A 12226-nucleotide genomic window follows, 5' to 3' on the forward strand; every position below is an offset into this window, starting at 1 on the left:
TCCGGCTCCATCTGATCCCGAGTCGGACACATCACCATTAAGGCCACGCAGGTCCACTTGTTCGACCTGGTTAATGCTTGGCGTTATGCCTCTGTCGGATGGCGTTTTATACAATGCGGCTACTTACGCCTTCAGGCTAGTTTGTTTTTGTGGGACACGAATTAGTCTTATTGATTAGGTGAGTAGCAAATTGCGTCTACGAGAAAGTGGATCTCTCCAAGGAGAACCGCGACGTAAGCCGTTAGCACTTTCGGGTGATACCATTGCAGACAAAGCTGGTGCGTGTCCAGCTTCTTGAACGAGTGTATTAAATTAATTTCAACCTAACGGATACATTCTTTGCGGCGTTACAGCAGTTTGATTATCATTTTCGTATTTCTCACTTGGATGGTATACAAGAGGTCGATACCAACTCTGCAAACAACGCAGACGGAAGAGTCAAAGTGTGCTTATAGCCTCCGTTTAAAATCAAACGCGTCATGCGCATCGACACGTAAACCACGAGACAAATTTATTTTGGCAGTATATGGCCTTGCATAAATCTTAACATATTATGTCAAATCCATTTTTACCTTATTTCATACGCGAAGCCACCATAAGAACTCCGGCACGAGGGGTTGATTTCTACATATCCGCATTATTGACAACTCGGTCTCAAACTGTGACAGTTTTCGTTTCCACTGGTGGGCATCTTAACGCACCTATTGTACTGCGGACCTAATCTTTGAATTCCACGTTTAGAAGAAGCAAGTAGCTTCTTTGGGGCGTTCCAGTTATGGGTGTCGGCGCCTGAATATTATCATGGTGACAAAACCTCATTCTGTCCTTGGGGGCGCAGCTGCGTTCCTGTTGCCGTACGTCTTGCTTCTGGCGGTGATCGGGAGGCCCATGTACTTCCTGGAGCTCATCCTGGGGCAGTTCTGCAGCTTCGCTAGTGTCAAGGCCTTCGGCTGCGTCCCTCTCGGCAAGGGTAAGTGCATCACAGATTTCTAAAGAAACGCTTTGGTGGGCTGTCTGAATATGTTTGCATGGCACGCACCTCGCAACAAGCGAGAAAAATATTTTCCTACTACGATACACTTTTGTTAACGTGCTTGACCCGCGCAACATTATCTTCTTTTGCTATTTACTATCAAACAGACAGGCACCACCAAAAACTAAGCCAAATGCGCCAAAATCGCCCCTCGCTGCCGTTAACGTCAGCAACCACGACACACCGTATCTCCACCCACAAGTCAGTGACCTTACGGTCACAGGATCCCACGTATACAGAGGGATGATAGCCGGATGCTTTTTCGTAATCAATGAATGCATTGTATAAGGGCTGGTTATATTCCGAGCATTTTTCTATCACCTGATTGATGGTATGGATATTATCGATAGTAGAGTACCATTTCCGAAAACCTCCTTGATCCTTTGCTTGATTGCAGTCTAAGGTCGTCCTGATTCTATTAGCGATTACCTTAGTAAATACCTTATCCGTAACAGACAGTAAGCTGATCGGTCTGTAATTTTTAAGGTCCTTAGAGTCCCCTTTCTTATGAATGAGGGAAATGTTTGCATTCTTCCATGGTTCCGGTACCGTCTCTGACACCAGGCACTGCGTATACAGGGTTGCCAGTTTTTCTAAACACGATATCCCCCCCGTCCTTCAGCAAATCTGTAGTTATCTGATCCTCTCCAGCTGATTTCCCCCTTTTCATATTTTCTAATGCTTTCTTGACCTCGACCTTCGTCACTGGTGGAACGGCTGACTGTTTTTCTCTACCGCCAATCTCGTTACGGTCCTGACTTCTTTGGCTACTGTAGAGATCTGTATAGAACTGCTCGGCTACTTTGACTATCTTGTCCATATTCGTGATGACGTTGCCCGCCTTGTCCCTTATCGCATACATCTGGTTTTTGCCTGTGCCCAATTTCTTGTTTACCGCTTTAAGGCTTCCCCCGTTCTTTAAAGCATGCTCAATTTTCTCCATGTCATACTTCCTTATATCGGCCACCTTGCGCTTATTGATTAGCTTTGATATCTCGGCCAATTCAGTGTGGTCTGTTGGATTGGAAGCTTTCACACTCTGGCGTTTCTTAATCAAATCTTTCGTCTCCTTAGACAGCTTACCGGTATCCTCTCTAACTATCCTACCGCCTACTTCTACCGCCCATTCAGTAATGATATCTCTGAAATTATTGTTCATTGCTTCTAGGGTAATGTCGCCATCCTCGTTTAGAGCTGAATATCTATTCTGTAGCGAGAACCTGATCTCTTCTGCCCTCCCCCTCACCGCTAATTCGTTGATGGATTTCTTTCTTACTAATCTGTTGCGTTCCTTCTTCAGAATTAGGCTAATTCGGGACCTCACCATCCTGTGGTCACTGCATCGCACTTTCCCGATTACCTCTACATCTTGCATAATGGCGGGGGTTGAACACATTATGAAGTCAGTTTCATTTTTAGTCTCCCCGTTAGGACTTTTCTATGTCCATTTCCGGTTCTTCCGTTTGCTGAAGAAGGTATTCATGATTCTTAAGTTATTGCGCTCTGCAAACTCATCTAGTAACTCCCCCCTGCTATTCCTAGAACCAATGCCATAGTCACCTACTGCCTGGTCTCCTGCCTGCTTTTTTCCTACCTTGGCATTGAAGTCGCCCATTAGTACAGTATACTGCGTCTTTACTTTTCGCATTGCCGATTCTACATCTTCGTAGAAGTTTTCAACTGCCTAGTCATCATAACTACATGTAGGTGCATAGGCCTGTACAACCTTCAGTTTATACCGCTTATTAGGCCTAATTATACGATGCCTGCCACCCTCTTTAATAATACTAGAGAATTTATCTATATTACCCGCTGTATACTTATTGACAAGGAAACCTATTCTTAGTTGTCGCCTCTCTGGTAAACCTCGATAACACAGTACATGGCCATCCTTCGGTACAGTATATGCCTCATTCGGCCTCCTAACCTTACTAAGCCCTATGATATCCCATTTCATTCCCTCTAGTTCCTCTAACATCACTGCTAGACTAGCTTCACTAGCTAGGGTTCTAGCGTTAAACGTTGCCAGGGTCAGTTTCCAATGGCGGCCTGTCCAGCGGAGCCAGGTATTCCTAGCAACCCTGCTGCGTCACAGGTCTGACTCATTTGAAACCTCAGTTGACTCATTTGACTCAGTTGAAACCTCGGCGGTGATGCAGGCATTGCGAAATCAGGGGGTAGACGAGCCGTACGTGAAGGTGCTGGAAGATATACGTAGTGGATGCACAGCAACCATAGTTCTGCACAAAGAAAGTAACAAAATTACCATAAACAAACGTGTTAGGCAAGGAGACACAATCTCCCCAGTACTATTCACAGCTTGCTTAGAGGAAGTATTCATAGACTTGGAATGGGAGCAGTTAGGGATAAGGGTAGATGGAGAATACCTCAGTAATCTGCGATTTGCTTATGACATTGCCTTGCAAAGCAACTCGGGGGATGAACTGCAAATAATGATCGGTGACCTAGACAGTAAATTTAGAAAGGTAGGCTTGAAAATCAATATGCAGAAGACTAAGGTAATGTTAAACAGCCTCGGGAAGGAACAGCTGTTTACATTAGGTAGTGAAGTAATGGAAGTAGTAGGCGAACATGTCTACTTAGGACAGGTAGTAACCGCAGATCCGGACCATGAAAAAGAAATAACAAGAATAAGATTGGGATGGAGCGCATTTGGCAAGCACTCGCAGATTATGACTAGCAGCTTACCGGTATCGCGGATGAGTTTAAGAAGTTTACGTAGCCTTTCCAGTCCCTGGTGATTTGTGGGCCAGGATTTTATATATAATTTGCTGTGAAGACAAATATGCAAATTCTATTTGTCGCCATAAATTGGAGGAAGGTTAGTAACTACAAGGGCAATAGTTACAACGAGGCGGCAACGGCGGCGGCGGCGGCGGCGGCGGCGGCGGCGGCGGCGGCGGCGGCGGCGGCGGCTGCTGCTGCTGCTGCTGCTGCTGCTGCTGCTGCTGCTGCTGCTGCTGCTGCTGCTGCTGCTACTGCTGCTGCTGCTGCTGCTGCTGCTGCTGCTGCTGCTGCTGCTGCTGCTGCTGCTGCTGCTGCTGCTGCTGCTGCCGCCGCCGCTGCCGCCGCCGCTGCCGCCGCCGCCGCCGCCGCCGCCGCAGCCGCCGCCGCAGCTGCTGCCGCAGCTGCCGCCGCAGCTGCCGCCGCCGCCGCCGCCGCCGCCGCTGCCGCCGCCGCTGCTGCTGCTGCCGCTGCTGCCGCTGCTGCCGCTGCTGCTGCTGCCGCTGCCGCTGCTGCTGCTGCCGCTGCTGCTGCCGCTGCTGCTGCTGCTGCTGCCGCTGCTGCTGCTTGCTGCTTGCTGCTGCTGCTGCTGCTGCTGCTGCTGCTGCTGCTGCTGCTGCTGCTGCTGCTGCTGCTGCTGCTGCTGCTGCTGCTGCTGCTGCTGCTGCTGCTGCTGCTGCTGCTGCTGCTGCTGCTGCTGCTGCTGCTGCTGCTGCTGCTGCTGCTGCTGCTGCTGCTGCTGCTTGCTGCTTGCTGCTTGCTGCTTGCTGCTGCTGCTGCTGCTGCTGCTGCTGCTGCTGCTGCTGCTGCTGCTGCTGCTGCTGCTGCTGCTGCTGCTGCTGCTGCTGCTGCTGCTGCTGCTGCTGCTGCTGCTGCTGCTGCTGCTGCTGCTGCTGCTTGCTGCTGCTGCTTGCTGCTGCTGCTGCTTGCTGCTGCTGCTGCTTGCTGCTGCTGCTGCTTGCTGCTTGCTGCTGCTTGCTGCTTGCTGCTGCTTGCTGCTTGCTGCTGCTTGCTGCTGCTTGCTGCTGCTGCTGCTGCTGATGATGATGATGATGATAGCCGGATGTGTAACGCTAGCAATGACCCCACTCATGCAATTAATAGACAACAAAATGATTCGCTGCAAAATGTAAATATTGTTCTCAGGGTGCCGAACATCGAACCGCTGCGTGCAGAGTCCTGTGTGAGATCTATAAGTAAGATAGGAACTTCCCAATTACACACCAATCCTTCTTGCACCCACCGCTTGCTTAACCTTGCAAAGGGTTTCTTGTCCCAGGCGATCGACGGTTTGCATCATTATCTGAAAGAAAGAAATCATACCTCCAACAAGTTCCCATATCGGCAATTTATCGACTGCGCCGGCTTTCCGCACGCATGCGGTACGGATGTACAAGATGCATGCTCGTTTTTTGTGTTTCTTTTTTCAAGAAGAACAAGAAGCACAATTAGCCCTGCAGTGCTTTAAATCTCCGGGGCATCTGTACCGGAAACTACACCTGTGGTCCTATAACAACCTCCGTGGCCTTGTCGAATGGTGCGCTCGACAAATAAGTGTTCGGTGTGACAGGAAACTACACAGTGTAACAACGAGGAAATTATCACGCTGCTTCAAAGCAAACAAAAAACCACGCGATCAATATCTTCTCACTTTGAATGCTTTAGGCATGAGGTGTTCACGCAATCGCTGCACACAAAACTACACCAAGCTCAATATCGTACGCGCGCTTGTTGCGTCGCAAGAGGCGTTCCGTGGTGAGGCCTTCCTGCTCGTCGACATCTTTCACGTTGTAAGCATTAGCTTTTTCGGGCAGGCGGTATCTTTTCCCCGTTACCATTGGAAGGATGTAGTCTTTGGGGCCTCAAATGCCTTTAAAACCGCAAAAAATGGCCAGACTTGCGTCCCTCCGTATACGACTTCGATGCAATCCGACCGCGCCGACCGCCTCAAATTACTTGTCGCCGGCATTGGTGGCCCTGAACGCCACCTGGACACTGCAGGTTCACTATTGCTGCAGCTGTTAGGGATGTGTATCTCGCCTAAGCCAAAAAGAAAGACAATCCAATGAATGCGCACAGGAGTACCCCTCGTGATGCTGTACGGCGTGTTCTTCATCAGCATCTACTACAACGTGATCCTCGGCTACTCGCTCACCTACCTCTACTACTCGTGTTGGAGAACCCTGCCATGGGCGGAGTGCAGTCCGCAGTGGGCCAACGACAACTGCTTCGTTCAGGGCTCGGAATTCGTAAGCGACGCCAGCTAACCTGTAGAGTCATTACACCGCAAAAGGTCTGGCAGTTGTACTTGTACTTTAGAAGCGCTCATCCAATGGCGGAACCTTGCGGAAGTTATTTATAATAGCGCTCAAACTTCGTGCTTGGTTGGTTATGCTCATGTTTGCAGCGCAGAAGACCTAAACATGGTAACCAGACAACGAGCACAGGCACGAAAATTTTCAAGCTAGAAATGAACGCTGTATGAGCACCTGAGTTATCGTCTTATCGGAGTCGTTTTCTTCTTTCCGCCATAAGCACGACTTAAAATGTAATGTGCAAACTCTATCAAGATTTCACTCTCTTGAGACAGCCGGTGAGATAGTGTAGAATCTCTGAAAGAGGCATGAGCCTTCGGGTCGTTTTACTCCGAGATAGAACATGTCGAAACAAAGTTTTAAACAAAATCTGAATCTATTTGAGGCACTATAATATATGTATAGGTATCATCGTAAATGGGGTTTTGTCATGAAAAGTGACTTGTCGTGAAAAGTGAAATATCAATATGGCTAAAATTTTTCATTTACATTCTCTTCGCCTAATCAAGCATTTAGAGCGCTTGTCGCCTGCTGCTGAATATGGCTCAACATCATTGAATACACGACATGCAGGTGAGCTGCAAAGATGCCAACGAATCTCTGCTACTAAATTTCCGGCGCCAAAATTCCACTGCCCAGGACGCGGTCATCATGCACGATGGGCCGACGGTAATCATGGTACCACGCAAGGAGTTCTCGCGAGTGTACAACGAATGCAAGAATTACAACGAGACCTCAACCCAACAGTTTTTCTAGTGAGGAAGCTCGGAACTCTTTGAAGTGCGCTTTAAGAGAATTAAGTGTTTTTTTTTTTCTCGTTATAACTGGCAGCATTTTGCGCTTAACTTAATAAGCATTTGCAAGCTTGAAGTGATTTGACAGAGCTTGTTCATTGGAAAGTTCTGATAAAGAGTTCAAACCGTGTTTTACAAAATAAATGTATGAAGCGCAAATTTCTAGGCCATAAAGAGATTTTTTGTCTCTTTGTGAACGCCTAGGGAAATTATATATAGCAATTACAATAATTAGATTAATTATTTGTCTGTGCCTGTAATTGAATTTGTCATTGTTTGATTCGCGCTCCTATTTATAATGGTTTAGTAGAAAGTTCAGTTGGTCGAGTTGGTACCGGTTCGTGGTTAAGAAAACAGCGTGCGAAAGATCGGGGCCAGAAGAAAGACAGACGCAAGACGAGCGCTGAAGTCGCAACTAAGGCTTTAATGATGAAACCAGGGGTATGTAAAGGGAGAAATGCTTTACACGTGAATACAATGCAAAACAAGAGAACTGGTTTGCGAAGCTCAAAAACCGCCAGAAAACATGGGCATCAGGCATCGGTGAGAGCTTCTATTCACAATTGATTGACTAGGGTTATGAGTGCCGGATACCAAGGTCCTATTGTAACTAAGGTTGGCTCTCGGCAACTCAAGTGCGTAAAGCGAAAAATGGCCCTGCAAGCACCACTCAGCCGTCCTAAAAAAGAAAAGAAAAGTTTCCGTTCCACCCTGTTTCCATCACGTCTCTCACAGGCTAAGAAATAAAGAGAAAAAGTTTCGGTGTTGATATATTTCAGCGCCCGTCAGACTAAAGCAATTGTGCTCGGCGATTCAAACGAAAAAAATATTCTAAAAAGAAAAAAGGTGCAGCGTCTTGCATAGCGATCCGTTCAACTGCAGCACAGTCAAGATGTTTGCAGCGTATGCCTCTCGTTTGGCAGACTCGCCTCTGTTTGAACAAGCGTTTCCCACAGCACCAAAATATTCCGACAAATACCAATGACCAGTCTTACCACTTACTGATAGAGGTTCGAAGTGATGAAAAATAAAAAGAGGACTTCATTGCTTTGTTAAGTCAGGCACAGTTGTTATGCGCCCACAAGGATCAGACGACATGGGAATTAGCAGAATCATGTTTTATCGCAACAGAGCAACGCTCTTGCGTTAGCAAACCTTCTGTTATTTAATCTGGTAAGGAGCTCATGTCTACTGGCGGTTTTTGAGCATCTCGCGCACTTTTGTTTTCCCTTGTACTCCCGTGCCATGTCTTTCTTCATTTACATACCCCAGATGTTATTAATAAAACCTAAGTTGTGATTTCAGCACTCGTCCTGTGTTTATCTTCTGGTCCCTATTCTTTTGTGGGCTTTTTTGTTCTTCAACCATGACCTATTATGTCTTACCTGCTTCGTTCGCATGTATTACCGCTGTATTAGCAAATTTGCTCCTAAAGTAACAACTCTGCGCCTAAGTATCGAAGCAGGTATGCTTGTTATATTTCCACTTTCCAGCAAAAGATTCCTTGGCTTGACATCAGGAATCGAGGAGTTAGGTGCTATACAGCCCGAGATATTCGTCTCTTTGATCGCAGCCTGGGTCATCGTGTTTGTCACCATATGCAAGGGAATAGAATCCTCCGGGAAGGTAAGCGTGTTCTTAGCCTTTGAGTAAATGAGCTGTGTATTAAATATTGCATGTGTTAACAATGCACAATGTAAACAACGGCAGGGCAAGTAATGCAACTGATAGTTCAATAAATCTTCCAAGTGAATCGATTATGCAGATATGGTTACGGACCTTATGTGTGATTTGCGAAACATACAACTACTATTAGCATATATGTGTATAACCCACAAGGCTGTGCGAACCTTGAGCAGAGTATAAATCCGGAAAGTGGCCGATACGGAAATAAATTAAAACAAAAAATGAAGATAAAGGGAAATTAGAGGCGTGAAGAGCGCCTTACTATTGAGGGTACTGCAAGGTTATATACTCTTAGCTATGCAGTATTACCTCAAGAGCACGTCGTGAATCAGACATTTGCATAGTTGTGTGTGCAAATGCCGGTAACTGAATGGTGTGGCGTACCGGATTGCTCCACCGCTTCGCATTTCTCGAAAACTCACACCGCACAGCAGACTTCTTTCAGTGCAATCAGTTGTGCCTGTTAAACCGTGCTTACTTTGTAGAAAAGCCGGAGGTACAGCCTTTGTCAAAAATATACAGCCCAAGGGTTTTGCTTCTAAGCACTGTAACAAAGCTCGTTGAGCATCTGCAGCATTCGAAACCTAGTAGATGACAAATTTCATCCTTGCTCTTCTCTAGTTTACCCATACATTCCAGTATTGCTTCCAGGAGCCTCGTTACAGGGATTAGAAGCGAACCCCTTGGGCTGTATATTTTTGACAAAGACTGTACATGTGGCGATCAACGCTTCACTGTGGTCAATCTGCTCTTTTGTTAATTCACATGATTTTCTATTGAACCGGTTCCTTAAGGCTTATCATTGCAGCATGGGCAACAGCATAGAAAACGGGCCTCGAAAACTGTCGAAGCTGTGTAGCTGAAGTTCAAAGAGAAAAACAGTCCCTGATTATAGCAATTACCAAAAAGGCTTCTTTTAAGTGATGTTATCGGCATTGTCTCCTACACTAAGTATATTTCTGCTTATACCATCATGCACTATCACTAAAGACATCTGTTGATGTCCGTGACTCACGATGTGGACTCGATTCCGGAGAAGCTCAGCCAGTACAGGCTGGAAGTAAGCCCCATATTACAGGTGCTTGAAGTCAGGGACTGTTTGAACGCCGTAAAGGAGTGTTTCATTCTCCCTGGTTGCTTGCCCTTGCGTGTTCCTCTGAATATATTGCGCTTCCGTTAATTTTCAGCTATTCCTGCAATACGTACCGAGAAAATTTCACAAAAAAAAAAAAAAACTTCCAGCATCCGCTTTCAACTTTTATTAAATGGCAGTAGGCGGTATATTTGTTGAGGAAAAATTATTTCTCTGAGCATAATGTTTTCTGATAATGTCTCCAAGTGTAGCAAAGTGGAATATTTTAACGCATACGCAGGAACTTCCTGTGATTGCGCAACAGAATACTGTTCTTTTTTTTTTTTAATTTTGAACTGATACATAGCCAAGTAAATAATAATTAGGATTGTTAGGTTTTGGGTAGGGCCCTATTTAACCCTATTTTTGCACCCCGAACATAAACTCGATTTCTGAAAAATCGATGCCTACGGAAATACTCTACATTGGGAGCCGTACTGCATCGATTCCTGAAGTGGCTGCCGAGTTAGTACCTTGATGACTAAAGACCTCTCTTGATTTCCGCGACCGATAGTGTGGACTCAATTCTAAAAAAGTTCAGCCACTACAGGTAGGAAGTAAGCCCCATATCACAGGTGCTGATGTCGAACGACGTGAGTGTGCCCTACACAGAGCTGATGATGCCTCCTTCGCATTGTTCGGCCTGGCTAATGATAGCTGTGATGTTGACAAAATGTTTTCTCAGCTGAGGTATCTCCAAAAAGCGGGCATGGCACCTATGGAAACCAAACGCTGCAGATGATATGACTGCGTACGCCAAAAAGGATGTGGAAGGAATTGATGGCCAGATTGTGTAAATAGATTTTCCGTGTCGTAAACTAGTTGGAGCTTTCTAGTGCCAGTAATTGTTAATTGCCAAAGAGAAGTGGAATTTCGGGATATTTTCTTGGGAACTCCACTTTTTGCCCACTTACCAGACTGGCACACAGCAATAACTGTTTCATACAATTTTTCACACATTACCAAGCTCAAGAATGCCACCAGAGTCTTACGTCCCTCGCATGAAAAAGAAAAAAAAAACACTTCAAAACATTTCTGTCTGAAGTCTTCGTGAGAAATGGCTTTCTTTTCATGTAGCCAAATATACTCATCACTGGAAAAACTTTTTTTTATTTTTAACGATAACACAGGAGGAAATATTCGTTCATAAAATATGTTAATGTCCAAATTTGTACACTTTCGGATCGTCAGTTGTGTCATTGCAAAACGTAGAAACGTTATGTTTGGTGCCTTCTGCTATCCGAGTTCATGCCGCATTGGCCGAAATGTATCACGAGGATAGAGTTCACAAGACAGCAGACTTTTATTTATCATCGAGAGCAGTTGATAAACACTATATCCATTACAACAGCATGATCGGTGCACGATTATTAAGAAAACTGGACTGGCGTAGTCATTCTTGAGTAATCGTTTGCTGGACGTATTCCTCCTTGAATAATCGTTGGCAGTCTCGGTGCTATACAAAATATTGCACGAGAATTGACTTGACACAATCGATGCTCTACACAGCGAAAGCAGGTAATTTCGAAGATAATTGAACAAGTTATAAACATTAGACTACTTGACTTCTGTCAGAAAAACAGTACCATAGCTAAGAAGCAACATGGCTTTCAGAAAAAGAAATCTGCAGGAATGGTGCTAATAAAAGGCAAGGATACAATACCAGAAAATTTTGACCAGAAGATGTACACAATAAGAATATTTTTAGATTTTAAAAAAACTTTCGATTCCGTTAAGCACCCAATATTATTTCACAAACTATCCAAATACGGTATTAGAGGAGTCACACTCACACTAATAAGAAGTTACCTGTCAAATCGGCAGCACTACACAGATATCACCAAGGCGAAATCAAGTACAGGTCAAATACATTATGGGGTACCGCAAGGGTCTATTCTTGGGCCACTGTTATTTTTGCTTTATATAAACGATATAGTGAACGTTACATCTACACCAGAAATATTGTATGCTGATGACTTTAATGCATTTTTATCGGGACAAGATCTGGATGTTCTGCAGGTAGATGCCAATACATGGTTGGAAAGTTTATCTGCATGGCTACATGCGAATAAACTGGAATTAAATATAAAGATAACCAAGTACATTGTTTTCCGAGCACGTAACAAGACATCAGACAAGAAGCAGTGATTCACTTTCGCGGCGAAGCTATCAAACGCGTCATAACACATAAATTTTTGCCGCCATATTTCATAAGCACTTAGACTGGTAACCTCACATTGATAAAGTACGTACAGATATATCTAAATCTATTAGTACTATATACAGGCCTAAGAGTCTATTGCCCACCTGGCTGAAAAAACAACTATATTACACAATGGTTCGTTCACGTTTACACTACTGTCTTCTTGTTAGGGACACAGCTCCTAAAACAGCCTTAGAACGCATATACTTACTGCAAAAGAAATTTATACGGTTGATAGACAATGCACCTTACCTCAGCCATACTCATCCATTGTTTAGAAAATACCAATTGCTTACCGTATGGAATGTCATAAACAAA

The 12226-nt window shown here is 45.1% G+C and overlaps 1 protein-coding gene across 1 annotated transcript in view; it reads left to right on the forward strand.

The window, feature by feature from the left end:
• Window positions 1–12226, forward strand: part of LOC146178069 (sodium- and chloride-dependent glycine transporter 2-like) — a 107818-nt gene that overhangs the window by 50516 nt on the left and 45076 nt on the right. The window contains exons 3-6 of the mRNA XM_084579624.1: window positions 839–970; window positions 5858–6027; window positions 6667–6848; window positions 8381–8513. Coding sequence (XP_084435750.1) covers window positions 839–970; window positions 5858–6027; window positions 6667–6848; window positions 8381–8513 — 617 coding nt within the window. The remainder of the gene's footprint in view (window positions 1–838; window positions 971–5857; window positions 6028–6666; window positions 6849–8380; window positions 8514–12226) is intronic.

Source organism: Amblyomma maculatum, chromosome 9 (genome assembly GCF_055883805.1).
Source record: "Amblyomma maculatum isolate TAMU_Amacu chromosome 9, ASM5588380v1, whole genome shotgun sequence".
Taxonomy (NCBI): domain Eukaryota; kingdom Metazoa; phylum Arthropoda; class Arachnida; order Ixodida; family Ixodidae; genus Amblyomma; species Amblyomma maculatum.